A 15595-nucleotide genomic window follows, 5' to 3' on the forward strand; every position below is an offset into this window, starting at 1 on the left:
AATGGACAAAGTAATGGAAAATACATTGGGCAGAAACAAACCTGAATCATCCTTTTACAAACAGCAGAGAAGATGTTCATTTTTTTTCCTTTTTGCACAAAATGTTTAACATTTCTTCAAAAGCTACTAAACCTGAACCAGAGTGAAACATTCCTCCCACAAACAAGGGTTGGAAATAGAAGTCAGCTTTTAAACAATATGCTGAAAGCCAATTTCTGCTGTCACAAAATGTTAAACATGTCGGGTGAAAAATCTGACAAAAGAACCGATTCAAAATTTACATGATTGGAAAAAAAGATTTGCATTCCGATCACTTCATTAGGTTGTGGAAGACAAAACATGTCAGGTTTTTTTAGAGGAATAAAACTTTTATAGGAGGCAAAAAAAAATCGTAATTAGAAAGTAAAAGGTTTCCTGAAGCTGGTCCTTGAGGTGCACCGTCCTGCTGGGTTTAGGGGTTTTCTTGAGCCAAAACAACATATCTGAAGTGTTGGGTCATCCAAGTTTTCCAGAACTTTGTGACCATCAGGTCTGAGCCTGGAGGCGTTGGACCAGGACAACATCCAAAACCGTCCCGGCGAAGGTAGGGTTACCAAATAATGATCATGTAAACCTTTTTATGGGAAGTTGTTGCAGATAATCTCGCTCATAAAACACAGATGTGTTTTGTCTGGACAGTTTCAGACCCGACCGCAGGACACACAGAAACAACTTCTTTCTTTCTTAACACTCATCAAGAATGAACAATAATTTATCAGTTTAGCGTTTCGCTAAAGAATGAAACAAGTGACGTTTGTTCTTGATGAAGCTCTGAGGCATTAGCCAAAACAAAGTGTCGGTTCAGAGAGCCGGTGTGTGCTGGTCGGTAAGTCTATATCCTGCCTTCTCTCAGGTTACCTTTCCAGCAGCAACACTGGGCCCCGTGTCTCCAACACATTACAGCTTTGGTCTGCTGGCGTGAGAGTCCCGACAACAATGAAAGACAAAACGGCCGCGTTTTTTACCTCGTTTATATGTTAAACAACAGAAAAGAGCCGCGGTAACGCGCTCCACGTCTCGGTTTTTCAGCCCGGTCACACCTCAGCGAGGCTTTTGGAAAACGTCCCGCAAGCGACGGAGAGGAATGTCGCTCAGCTTTGCCCTCAGGACCTTAGAAATGCCACTGGTTCGACTCAAGTCCGCTCACTTTGACTCATAAGGAAACAGTTTAGTTTAAATACATTTGAATAAACAGAGACGGGATCTTTCTGAGAGCCTGAAGCAAACGTGTAACCAAACCCAGCAGGACACAGAAAGGATGAGGGCCATTTGTCAATGCTTTGTGCAGTAATGGCTTTAATTGTGTCCCAGCACAAGGCTTCTTTCAGCGAGAGCAACAACCTGAAAGCTGTTAAGACTTTCCCCTTAAAATGAGCCCTTTGTTCAGATGCCACTTTAATTTGTCATAAAACCAGCCGTCACGGTGGGCATCGAGCAGATCGTACCCAGACCTGTTTATCAAGTTCAGCGTTTTATTTACTCCAGACCTTCATTTGAGCGGCCCGTGTTCAGATCTGGTTGCGATCATTGATAAAGGATCAGGATCTGGGCCACCCATGCTCGCTGCATGTTCCACCAGCCAAAATTACAAATAAAGAACCATAAATACAAAGCCGCCTGCGTTTTTTTTTTACTCCACAGAAGAGGTAAGATGGAGCAAACGGAGCCAAGAGGAGAACATGTTTTAGCAGGAGGAAAAAGAGCTGCGAGCTTTCGGAGTGTGAGAACACGGCCAACACAAACACCTCTGTCAGCCGTGACTTATGGAGACGGAGCGCTTCAAAGGTTCAGGGCAGATTCTGCATATTAATGGCTTCAATTCCCATCAGAACGCAGAAAAACTATTCATGACGTTTGGAACGCCACGCCGTTTCACTCTGCCGCGCTGGAAAACTTCGTCACGTAACCGATCCAGACAGAGAGTCGTCGGCCTTCGGTGCATCGCCTCAGAGGACGCGTTTAAATCTTTTCCATCTGAACCGGACTGAAAACCAAACGAGACGCAAAACTTCTTTTAATAACTCTGATGATTCATCAAAAAAATGGCACTTCATGCAGATTTTTCATTAAACTAAATCTGTTAAAAGATGCAATAACATTTTATTTCATGAAATGCAACATATTTAGTGAACAAAGCAGCTGCAGCTAAATTCTTCTAAAACATTTCTGCTGGACTTGAAGCTGAATCTGCAACTTGAGTTCAGAGTAAAACATAAGAAAAAAGTTTCCATCCATCCATTTTCTTACACCCTTGTCCCTCAGTGGGGTCAGGGGCTGCTGGTGCCCATCTCCAGCTGGCGTACCGGGCGAGAGGCGGGGTCACCAGGACAGGTCGCCAGTCTGTCGCAGGGCAACACAGAGACACACAGAACACACACACACTCCCACCTAGGGGCAATTTGGAGAGGCCAATTAACCTGACAGTCATGTTTTTGGACTGTGGGAGGAAACCGGAGTACCCGGAGAAAACCCACCATGCACAGGGAGAACATGCAAACTCCATGCAGAAAGACCGGGGCCGGGAATCAAACCCAGAACCTTTCTGCTGCAAGACAACAGCTCTACCAGCTGCGCCACTGTGCAGCCCAGAAAAAAAGTTTCTCAGATGCAAAATGCATTTATTGTAAAGTTTTGACTTAATTGCTGCTCTGTAATCTTTCAGCAAACGGACGTTTTTCTGAATAACGATTTATTACCAACAGAGTTGAATTGATTAATGAAAAATCTGATTAATCGTCCCAAACTGGACAGACTGTTTCACAACACAAATATTGTGTTTCAGAAACGCATAACACAGGCCTAATTCTGAAAACTGACAAGAACATGGCTTCAGCCAGAGATCTGTCAGCTGAAAACAATAAGAGGAAGTCATTACTCCGTTAAGGAGGTGATTTACAGAGTGAGGAGAAAGGAGGTTGAAGTTTCAAGAGCTTACGGCAAGACAGAGCGAAGACGACGTCAGGATAGAAAACTCAAGATTCACAATAGAAATGGAGAGAAACGGGATCAGCTGGGGAAGGTTTGATGAAGAAGAGATGACAGAGTGGAAACATCTGCAGGCTGGAGGAAAGCAGCACACCTCCAGTCACCGACGATCTGGGGCATCGAAGCTGCAGGGCATCGTTGGCTCCACAGGAACAGCAGATGTTCACATTTTCCTCATTCCACCGATCTGAGGTAAACGTTCGGTGATGACGCAACGCCCCTCTGGCTGAAGATGAGCAGCCCAACGTCCCCCAAGTCCTGAATATTTATGACTGAAGTTAAAGGAGCCTCCGTTCAGCAGAGCTCCTCTGCTGGCCAACGCAAGACGACGTTCGTCCTAATTGATGTTTTCAATTAAAGTTTTTTCGCTACGTCTCCTTCTAGGTGATCCTTAAACTCGAGTTTCATAGGTTTTGGATGAGGTTCTGTTTTCTTTGGATCAGTTTATCACGTTTCAAAATCCGGAACAATATTAAAATCAACTTTCACCATCTCCCTCAGGCATGAGCTTCATTTCAACAAAATCACAATATTAACACGGCAACTTTGGTTTTTTTCCCCCCCATCTTGATTTTTGCTACAAAAGTTAAAACAATAATAAATAAAAAGATGGAGAATTGTCCTTCAAGAGTAGCATTCTGCATTGGAAATGACATGTAAACGTCCAACAGCAGAAAATGGTCACAAAACAGCTCAACTGAACTATAAAAACACGAAAGTTGTATTTTTAAAAGTAGATGTGTATTTGAAGTAGAAGTATTTGCTTTGCTAAACAAGAGAACATCCTCGCTGAATGCGGTTCTTCATCTTCAAAAATCTGCATGTTGATCTAGATCAGTGGTTCTTAACCTTTTTTGCGGTACCGAACCCCCCAGTTTCATATGCGCATTCACCGAACCCTTCTGAACCCTGCGGTATTCTGATTTAGTAATGCAATTATATTAGCTGTGTTACCACCCCCACGCCACTAGAGGCAGTAGCAACACCGAAAAGATTTAGACTATAGAATTTGGTAAACAACGGTGAGTTTTTCTGAAGTAATTAAAGACACAAGTTCAAATCACGACTTTACACAGGTGCGTCTTTACCTCCGCGGTCGGCAGAGCCTCCCCTGAATCCCTGAGACCGACTCACCGAACCCCTGTGGTTCGGTCGAACCCAGGTTAAGAACCACTGATCTAGATGAACGTTTGACAAGCTGTTCCACGGAGCTCGACTCGCCTGAATTTAGAAACATTCACCAAGCTTCTTACTTTTCCCTCAGGCTGCGGACCGATAATCACGTAATCTGATAAAACATCGTTTACGTTCTCATTATGGTAAACGCGCTTCTGATTTAAATCACAGACGGAGATCCAGCTTCCGATCTTTTCCGCAGATGTTCATTCTCGTATCTTTGAGTGGAACCTGAACGCATCACGAGGGGAAACGCCGCTCCGCTGCAGCCAATCGGCAGCGTTGCTGGGACAACAGGTGGAATGTCCTTCACTTCTCACAGACCTTGAAAGGCTTTTCTCTGCGTTTGTTATCAATTACTCCTCTGTGTGTGTGTGTGTGTGTGTGTGTGTGTGTGGCTCCTCTCTCTCCCTTTGTCAAGTCTTCATTACCGCAGAGAAAGTAAACTATGTGACCAGATGAGTTTCAGCTCAGCCCAGTTTTTCTCCATCACAAACTGACTTGAGGAACACAGGAGAGGGCAAAGGTCATCTAAGAGTTTACAGCAGCAAACGCATTAAATAAAACTATGGAAAAAAAGTTTATTTCCCTCCCGTGGAAATTTTAAAATCTCAATTTTTCTAGGAAAAAACAAAAAAAACCCTTAAATTTCTGAGCTCCAAAAGTCAAAATTTTAAGGTTGCAGCTTCAGATATAAAGCACTTAAATAAATAAAACTTCAACCAGAAATAATTAAAAAAACTTTAACAAAAAAAAAAATTAAAAATTTTGATTAATCTTGTTTTCTAGAAGAAAAAAAAGTGAAAATTTCTGGAGTTCGAAGAGTCAAACTTTACAAGATCAGAAATTTCTCAGGTTTTTTTCTATGATATATTAAATCTTAAAATTTAAGATCAGAAAGTTCCATGTTTTTCTAAAGATTTTGAGATTAATCTCCAATGTCAGTTTTTTGGCAGAAATTTACTTTTTCCTTCTTTTTCTACAGTGGGCCGGATACGGACTTATAAAACTCAGATTAAGTGAAGAAACAAAAATAATCCCTTCTGTGCTGGATGAAAGTCCAACCACTGCATCACCACATGCTGATGTGATGATGCAACATGATCAGAGTCAGTATCGTTGAAACGGCGGTTATTCATTCATTCATTGTTAGCATTGGAGAAACGCCATTTCCCACTTCACGCCTTCCAGACAACTCGGCTGTAGCCTTTTACCCTACAGACTATTAAGGCCAGAAGAGTTTTTCCATTTTTAATTGAGATTAAACTCAAAATACCAGAGTTCAATATTACCAGAAGTTGTAAAATTACTTGTGTGTAGAAGTAATAAACTTACTACTGCGCTCGTTAAATGACTTTATTCTCGTATTATTTTGATTACATGACTTCTCGTATCATCACAACTTTCCCAATATGAATTCGCCTCCAGCTTTATTCTCAAATTAAGATTTCTCTCATATTATAACTTTGTCATGCGATTTTATCTCATTGTACGACTTTTTTCCCCTCAATATGACGCATCTTTTTGTAGGACTGACTTCTCATTACTTTTTTCTCGTGATTGAATTTTGTTTTTCTTAGACGTCCCTAATCCTCTGTTGGATGCCCTAGTGGCCAGGGGTGGTAACTGCAACGCAGGAAAACCAAAATGTTCAAATTGTTCATCTAAGCAGCTTCTGATAATGGGCTGATGGTGCGTTCAAATGATGATGCCTGGTAGGAAATATGTAAAAATAAAACTTGAGTCAAGAAGAATTAAGAATGACAAAAAAAAAATTCATATTATACCAATATGGAGGTTAAAGAACGTTTTTTATGGGTTTATATTTTTAAAGTTATATCAGAAAAATTCCCACAAAAAAAAAAAAAGATGATTTGTAAAAACTAGTGATTCATAAATGCTCTGACTGGGAGTTTCTCTACAGTTCTGAAATCAGCTGAATGAAGGACGCAGCTAGCCGACCGCCTGCGCTCCGATAATCTGAAACCAAGCCTAACGATGACATCACCTCTCATTATCAGCGATAAAGATCCATCTCAGATTAACCCGTCTTAGAGACAAATAGATAAACACCAGGAGAACGTGACGGGAGTCTGAACTTCCTGAAACCAGCAAGGTGAGCTGAGCAACGACTGTTTATACACGGCGCCATGGCAACGGCAAGCCGAAAGAGCAACTCTGCGTGTGTGTGTGTGTGTGTTTGGTTTCTGGTTGAGGACGGGAGCAGCCAGACGGACGCTTAGTTAATGTATCACAGAAACCGAAGGCGTCCAAACTAAAAAGAGTTTCAGGAGAAATGAAAGGAGCTGCTGTGCAAGTGGCCTAAACAAAGTCCAGATCCAAACAGAAACAGACGGGAGTTCATTTAACTGCAAAATGATGGAATGAAGAAAGACGTCCTAAATAGAAAAACAAAAACAGTCAAGCAAAATAAATCAGCCTTAGCAAGACAAAGATTTATAATGAGAACAACCAACAAAAATAAATTGTTGGACCATTTCTATAGAAATGACTCTTAACTTGGGTAAAAACTGACTTTTAAATATACATATAAACAACAAATGTAGTTTTTTTCCCCCTCATGTAATAATTTCATTGGATTTCTGAACCAGAATGTCACTAAAAGTGTCAGCAACATGTTTTAAATCAAAGTTTCTTGAATGTATTTTCTTTTATGGAAAAAATACATTTTCCATAAAAATCAACATCCCACAGAAACTAATGACTTTATTCTCATAATTAAAACAAATTTTACTTTGTTGTGCAAATCACAGAATGGATGATGGAAATAAAACAAACCTTTTGGAAAATATGTTCTGTTATTTCCTTTTTTAGAAAAAACATTTAGTTTTCAACTCGGGCCTGAACGACTTTTATTGTGATTAAATAAACTTTGCAGAAAATCTAAACAAGTTAAAAAAACTGCAGGACAGAACAAGACTGGAAGAGTAAAACACTGATGTTGTACATAAATACAAATCCTGCAAAATGCCAAGAGCTCTGCTGCACAAGGAAACAAAATAATAATAAAAGAACAATAATTTCCATTTTCTTCATCTTCTCTACCAGAAAACAAAAGTCTTCAGACTGGTGATTTGGTCCCAACTAGCCACCGACGTCATAATTCATTTTGTTTTATCCATTTTGGATATTTAAAATGTCTTGCAGTGTTAAATATTCATTAGAATTTAAAGTTTATTGATATTATTACGCTATTATCACTATATTTCCTGCAAATGGCCTAAAAAAAAAACAACATTATTATCGTTCATCTCAAAAACGTCCAACAATTTATCGTCCAGAAACATTTGTTTATTGCGACACATCGTCCTGTTGAAAACAGCAGAACAGATTATAAACAACCTGAGCTCATGAAACGCTACGCAGGCGACAGCCGAGCGCTTCGGATCCTGTTGGGCCTGTTCTCAGAGCGCTAACCGATTCCTGTCGCTCCAGACAGACAAACACTTTCACATTAACAGATAAAATAAACTCTTCCCCACTGAGCCAGAAAGGAAACCTGACCCCGACATAATGCGATGAGCAGTGATGAAACGGGGAAAAACCGAACAAACGCTGTTTGCATACCACAGTTATTAACGCACGTTATTTAGCAATCAGAACCGAAGAGAGAGCTGGAAGTGGCTCAGATGGAGGAATGAGGGAAAAATCAAACATTAAATATGTAGATTTGATGTTTGAATCGACGGCGGGGAGATTTTCTAGTTCAGAGTTTTGGTTCAGGGTCGGTTCTCAATGATTTTACAGACCGGCTGGGACGGAAAAATGAAACACTCAGCAGGAAAAGCTGATATCTTCTGCAGGAGTTTGTGAAAAGTAAACAACTTAATGTGACAAATGCTGCAGCAAAGGTAGATTTTTCCGATGGGATCTAGTCAGCCATGATGCAACAGAGGCCTGACGACACACCCGCAGCACAACCTGCTGCTGGCAAGGATCCAGGCAAGATTTCACAACCAGGAAGGTTTTTCCCACACATTCAAGGGTTTTTTTTTCTGGGAATCCTGTAAACTTTAGACATGTTCTGCTTTTTAAAGCTCTGCAAAAACAAGCCAAAAGGAATTTGTTTTCCCACTGAACACAGGACTCCTAAACGCCTCATTTACAGCCCAGCCAGCGTTTCTTCTGATACTCCTGTTCATCGACCATGAAACTTTCATTTGAAGCCCCAAGAGGCGGCAGTTTGGCACGTCTCTAACAAAATCTCCCTTAAATGCCAATTTTCACCAATTAGTGGGGCAGACAGACCGTTGGGGCTTTTCTTAAAGAGACAGGAGCTAAAAAAAAAAAAGATTTATTCAATAAAAAGAAAAATGTATCCAATTCAAAAGAGAACTAGCTAAATTAGTTTTATGTCTGTCAGGTAAAGGTGCACATTATTGCAGAAGTTTCTAAAACTGGGGGTCGGAGTCCGTTTGTGGGCGAAGAAACACCAAATTTTGGGTCTTTACCCCCAAATATAACGACCAGAACTTGAGACCATAACTTCCTGTTTCACCAGTCATCAGCAGGAGCTGAGGTGGTTTTTAATTGGACAGCCAGCTGGTTGGAAAGTAAATATCAAAACCTGAGCAAGGCTGCAGAATCTGAAAGTTCAAATTTCCCAGCAGACATTGAAGGCAACACTGCGTGAATCTTACAGGCAGGACTCAAAGTTATTCCTCCTAGTGCTTCAAGTTTTATGAGACTGAAGACCAGGAGCCTCCAGGAGGGGCCCAAACCGCAGCTAACCGCTAACAGATCCATAATCAGACACTGATAACTACTGGTACCAGTAAACCCAGTGTGTCCTGGTGCCAGTAAACCCAAACTGGTCCAGTACCAGTAAACCCAAACTGGTCCAGTACCAGTGTGTCCTGGTGCCAGTAAACCCAGTGTGTCCTGGTGCCAGTAAACCCAGTGTGTCCTGGTGCCAGTAAACCCAAACTGGTCCAGTACCAGCGTGTCCTGGTGCCAGTAAACCCAAACTGGTCCAGTACCAGCGTGTCCTGGTGCCAGTAAACCCAAACTGGTCCAGTACCAGCGTGTCCTGGTGCCAGTAAACCCAAACTGGTCCAGTACCAGTGTGTCCTGGTGCCAGTAAACCCAAACTGGTCCAGTACCAGTGTGTCCTGGTGCCAGTAAACCCAAACTGGTCCAGTACCAGTGTGTCCTGGTGCCAGTAAACCCAAACTGGTCCAGTACCAGTGTGTCCTGGTGCCAGTAAACCCAAACTGGTCCAGTACCAGTAAACCCAAACTGGTCCAGTACCAGTGTGTCCTGGTGTCAGTAAACCCAAACTGGTCCAGTACCAGTGTGTCCTGGTGCCAGTAAACCCAAACTGGTCCAGTACCAGTGTGTCCTGGTGCCAGTAAACCCAAACTGGTCCAGTACCAGTGTGTCCTGGTGCCAGTAAACCCAAACTGGTCCAGTACCAGTGTGTCCTGGTGCCAGTAAACCCAAACTGGTCCAGTACCAGTGTGTCCTGGTGCCAGTAAACCCAAACTGGGATCACGTATATTTCTGGTCTCCATGTTGGATCCATATTTTAAAATCGGTGATAGTCCCTCATTGTTTACTCCATAAAACGTTTAAGCAGCTTCATCAGTGAATCTCGTATTAAAACTGCTGCTGGTTTGAACTAATTGATCAGTAAATATTGGCTTTGCCACATTTACAATCGCGTCCGACTGAGCGAACCGTCAGGAAGGTGAACGCTGCAGCGACCAGGGTGGGCAGCATTTGACTGATGAGGCCATTACAGCGTTTCCGTGGCGATAAGGACGCTGCGTGTGTGGCGAGGAACACTAATCGTAGAAACTGGCGAGAGCTCAAACAGCAGCTCATCGTAAATTGAAGCAGAGGCAACAAAATGTGACGTTATCTGCAGGAACAAACGATTTCCGGCCGATCCTTTCAGAGAAAGCCATTTTGCAGTTGGTTTTGTTTATTTTGCAAACTTAAAATCCGTTTTCAGTGTTAAATGTTAATTCGAATTTAAAGTTTATTGATCTTTAGAAATGCGTTCTTGCATTTTTATGCCATCACTATAATATTATTTATAATAAGATCACTATTAAATTATCTTGAAACCATAATATCGTTAATCGCAATAACTTCTGGACGTTAAGAAACATTTGTTAAATTTTGAATAAAAAAAATGTTGAAGTTAAATGAAAAGTTGCCCATTTTTTTTCATCCAATTACCCGTCAGAATAGTTGATTAGCAAGATAATTTCTAGGTGCAGCCCAACTTTAAGCACATTTCTAATTTAAGAGAGATTTTATCGCGTAGCTGCAGCACGTTCAGCTCTGCTCCCACTCAGTCATTTCCTCTCCTGTGGTGTGGAAAACCAAAATGAGCGCACACCACTGTTTTACGCCTCTGAAAGCGCCGTGACCTCGCCTCCCTCCCGCCGCCAACCCCCAGAGGTTCATCCAGCAGCTTTACTTCTCTCCCTCTGAACGCGCAGTGAAAGCTGGGAACTCCTCTGAGGAAACGTCAGTCTGCGCTTCGCTCTGAACTCGGAGGAAAAGAAAGGCTGCAGTATTCATGAACAATCTAAAACGTTTTTACAGCCAACTTTTAAACCCGTCAGCGGATCGGCACCACCCTCCTGAGCCGAACCGATGGAGAGAATCCAGCAGCTTTCTGAGAACATTTCCAAGTAATGAAATGATAACAGCATCTTCACAGGTCTGCCTAAAAAGTTAGGGATGGCCAGACAACCCAAAAACTGTAATCAAGTAAAAGTTAAAGTACCCAGAGGAAAAGAGTATTTGGTAAAAAGTCTACTCAATTACTGACCTAATCATCAATCATTTAATATCCAAGTTATGTGGAAATGTTGGTATTTTAAATGACAATTCTTATAAGTAACAAACAACAAAATCAGGAGAAAGAAAATGTTTCCAAACTAGTTAATGAAACTTTGACAGAAACTGCAGGTGTGTGTCTGAGTCTGGTGAATATTTGGTTAAAACATTTTGTTTTTCATTCAGTGGGTAGAAAATCCAGAAGTTTTACTCAAGAGTAGAGATACTTTATAATAAAATCACTCAAGTAAAAACTACAGCATAGTAAAAAGAAAACCAAAAGTAATTTTCTCGATAAAAGTAACAAGTATAGAAAAAAGATTAAAATAAATTAAAATGCATAATTTCATAAAGGTCCGCCATGTATTAGGGGGAATGTTAAAACTTATCCATGATGCTAATTAAGTCACACAGTTTTCAACACAATCCATGCTTGACGTTTTTTTTTTTTTGTTTGCTTGTTTTAACAAATTCGTTGTAATTTTTTTCTGTCATCTTGTCTGCCTGTCCGTCACCCAATCCTTGCTTTCGTAACAAATCTAACTTTTGGTTGAGAAGTTGACACTTTTTCATGAAATGGCCGCCATCTATGTTTCTCTCAACGTTTCCACTTCAGGATGACCAGCAGCGCCCCCTGCTGGATGGAGGCCAAACTACAACACTAAGCGGAGGTCTTACCAAACGTTACAAGTTGATTAATTTTAATCTAATAAACCATTAATCGACAATTAACCTCAAGTCGATTAAATGTTAGCATCACTAATACAAATAAATTTTCCATATTAAATACCTTTGTTTCATTTGATGACATTTCAGTATAGTAATTTTCTTACAGGTTTTTGACGTTTTCACTTTAAATCTTAGAAACATGGAGGTCCGATCAAAGGACAGGAAGACACACCCGGTGAAGCCCGGAGGCGGCAGGAGGTGAATCAGGCTGTTGACTGAAGGCGAAGCTGTTCAAACATCTCAACCTGAGTATTTGCTAAGAAGTGAAAGGGGGTTTGAATACTTTAATTGGTTTCTGGAAGCGTTTTATCTTGCGGTTTGAATGCCGGCAGACCGGGAAGCGGACTACAACACAAGGCATTCTGGGTAAGAACAACCAAAGCAAACGAGTTAGCTTAGCGCTAGCGGGAGAAAAGACTTAAAAAAAAAAAAAAAAAAACTGAAGACAAAAGTCAAATCCTCCATCCGCTAAAATCTGATGCCACTAATTTTTTGTTTACATTTTATGAAACAGGAAGTTGCGCTCAGTGTCTTCTTCAGAGGTTTTGGTGTCGACTCTTTCAGTGGTTCCTGGTGCAGCGCCGCCACAGGCGGAGAGAAAAACAGGTTGCCCAAACGGTTCGGTTCGTTTGACTTCTCAATCCACTGGATATTTGTTTTTTTAAAAATCATGGTTAACTACTTTCCGATCTTAACTCCTCCCACGCCACTCCCAGTTCCCTCCTGCCGACTCACGCCTCTGGTTGCAGAAGGAGGAGACCCTCCACGAACCGAGAGGAGGCTGAATAAAGAGAAGATGGATGTTTGCTTCTAATCCTGCAGGGCAGGCTGGGACAAATCTGATCCGCCGAGGTTTTCTAAAGAATCACAGCGAGTGACGAGCCGAACATCTCCAAACAAACTGGAGCAGAAACCAGTGGAAACCAGTAACCAGTGATAGGCCTCCTGTAGAAACGCTTTGACAGAAACGCACCAATCAGGACATTTCCAGGCCGATATCGATTCAGTTTTATCTGACCTGCTGACTCCTGCTTTCTGTCAAAGAGGAGAAAATGCTTCTTGTTGGAGGAAAATAATCTGAATCCAGCAGAAAACGGTAAAAAAAAAAAACCCTGCGTCATGGTTGATGTTTTCAACCAGGGGGAGATTATTAGATTTTATCATGACTGGGCAACAAATCAATTTTATCTCTGAATTTGTTTTCATCTTTTAGAGATCAACTTTTTGAGAAATCTGTATCTTTTTCCCACCAAAGCAATCCTTGGGTTTCCAGTTCATAGTGATGTCAGCACACCCATGGCAGCCATCTTGTTTTACAGTTTATTTATTTGCACTTTAAATTCAGGTCAGTTCTACAATGGATTAGTATGTTCTCATGTTTATTTTAATTACAAGAATAAAAGTAGTAATATTAGAAATCCAGCACAAGAAATTAAGACGAAGAATGTCGAGCATCTTGTTAAGTTAAACTTTGGTATCAGTTTTAGAGGTAATATTTAATCTTTCAAAATACCAGAATCGCCTGTAGCAGGACTTTGAAACAATTATATTTCAAAGAACCGAGCTGCTCACATCAGATTCTGATGATTCCATTTTATTTTCTCAAATAAAAATTCTCGTAGCCTGACTTTAATATTCCACCATCCAACTCACAGAAGGGAAGATTAAAATAAGAGTCACTTAAAAAATAAAAAATGGCAGTAAATATTTTCAAAGAAAGCGAGCAAAACAAAAATATATATATACATTTTAAGCCATGGTGCCCAGTTTAGTTTTGATGCTTTAAATAAACAGAAAATTCAACATTTAGATCAAAGGTGGTAAATCGGGCCGGTTCCGATCGCCAACAGTTGATCGGTGCAACTCTAAAAATAAAGAAACACAAAATGATTGCGGTTTCTCTCCCACAGTAACTCAACGAAGAGCTGCTAAAATCAGCTACTTTCATCGATTGTCCACCTGAAAGTTCCTCCATTTCCTGAACTCAGCATGAATGGAAACCCAGACAGCAGGTGTGCTTCATCTGCTGCTCGTTAACTCCACCCAGCCCTGGATCTACCAGCAATCATTTCTAAATTAAGACCTTTAATGCGTCTCACCTCCAAGCAGGAAGGGTTTATCACCATCAGGTCTTAAAAAGTCAATTAAATCAAATAAACAGCAGCTGAGAGGATAACGCTGATGCACCAATGGAGTTTATGAGCTTTAATTAATGAGGAAACCGCAATAAAATCTGTGTCAAGCAATTTAAAAAAGAGGAAAAACATTTTAACCAGTAATGGGAGAAACTAAAGCTAAAGAAACTAACAAAATTTAAATATTACAGTAAAATTATGCTAATTAACATTGAAGAGTTTGTTTTTCCATAAACTAAAGTTAAAACTGAGGTGAAAAGTAGCAAAAATGTACTGAAATAAGAGAAGCACCACTTCAACTGATTTTTACTCCAGTAAAAGTAAAAAGTAGCCATCCAACAAATTGCTAGAGTAAAAAAAAAAGTATTTAGTAAAAACTTTACTGAAGTACACAAATATAAAGTTGAGTGAAAGTTTTGATATTTAAAAGACCAAAATGAGAATTGACAAAAAAAATAAAAATAAAATGTTTCCAAATCGGTTTCTTTCAATGTAAAACTTCTGAAACTTTAATAAAAACTGCAGGTGTGTCTCTGCGTCAGGTGAGTTTTTGGTTAAAACATGTTTGTTTTCCATTCAGTGGGTAGAAAATCCAGAAATTTTACTCAAGGAAAAGAAGAAATGCTTCATAATATAATTACTCAAGCAGATGTAGAGTTGAGTAATAACTAGTTACATTTATTCAATTTACTTGAGTAATTTTTGAAAAAAACAACTTTCAGGAGCCTTTTTACTACACTACTTTTTTACTTTTACTTCAATAATTTTATTGAAGTATCTCTGTTCTCATTTTAGTAAATTTTCTGGAGAAAAACAAATCTCCTCTGACAAATCTCACCAGACACAGAGACACACCTGCAGTTGTTAAAGTTTCATAAGTTTTTTTGTTTCCCCCCCAAGGAAAATGATTTGGAAACATTTTCTTTTGCCTGATTTCGTTATTTTTTGACATATTTATTGTCATTTTGGTCCTTAAAACATCAAAATGTTCACCAAGCTTTATATTTTGGTCCATTGTCTGATTGTTATATTTAACTATTAAATTATCGATAATTGATCAGATATTCAGTAAACTACTTGAGTAAACTTTTTTGCTAAATAATGTTTTACTTGAGGATGGCTACTCTTTTTACTGTTACTCGAGTAAAACCAAGTTGAAATAAAGCTACTTTTACAACCCAAACTGGTTAAAACATGAGGAAAGTTGACCTCCACCCTCCCTCCCCTCCGGCTCTCCAGCCCCCGGGGCTCCGCCAGCTCCCACCCCGCCCAGGCCGCTCCGTTCTCGGTCACTCACCGATGGAGACCAGCTTGATGTTCTCCCGCTCCAGGAACTCCAGCGCAACCGACACGTTCTCCAGCTTCATCTGCCTGAAGTTGGGCCTCGGGTGGTACTTTCGGTACATTTTCTTCTGGCTCAGGACCTCCAGCAGGGCGATGAGCCGCAGGCCGTCCCCCAGGTCCAGCTGCAGGTCCACGATCCGCTTGTTGACGCACTTCAGGTGCTCGTTGATCCAGCGGGTGAAGGTGTTCTGCTGGATCTTCTTCCACGGAGCGTCCTCCGCCAGGTCCTTCTCTGTGGCCGGCATGTTGTTTTCTTCTTCACCCTCCCGCCCGGTGGGTTCGGTTCTGGTTCTGGTTGTGGTTGAAGTGTGAGTGAAGCCGTAGGTGTTTCCTCCGAGCCGCCGCAACTTGGTTTGAAGTCTTTGCCTCAA

General features: G+C 40.8%; 1 protein-coding gene across 3 annotated transcripts in view; it reads right to left on the reverse strand.

Annotated features, from left to right (window-relative positions):
• The window catches only part of flnba (filamin B a), a 66386-nt gene extending 50791 nt beyond the window's left edge, over positions 1-15595 (reverse strand). Inside the window, exon 1 of one of the 3 annotated variants that reach the window (XR_014087491.1) lies at positions 15178-15590. Coding sequence is in view for 2 of the 3 variants with exons in the window: in XM_081606800.1 (XP_081462926.1) it covers positions 15178-15469 (292 nt within the window). In the remaining variant the exon portion in view is untranslated. Of the gene's footprint in view, positions 1-15177 lie in introns of all 3 variants that reach the window. The other 2 variants (XM_081606800.1, XM_081606799.1) reach the window with 2 other exon arrangements.

Source organism: Poecilia reticulata, chromosome 5, assembly GCF_904066995.2.
Source record: "Poecilia reticulata chromosome 5, P_reticulata-male-v2, whole genome shotgun sequence".
Lineage (NCBI taxonomy): Eukaryota > Metazoa > Chordata > Actinopteri > Cyprinodontiformes > Poeciliidae > Poecilia > Poecilia reticulata.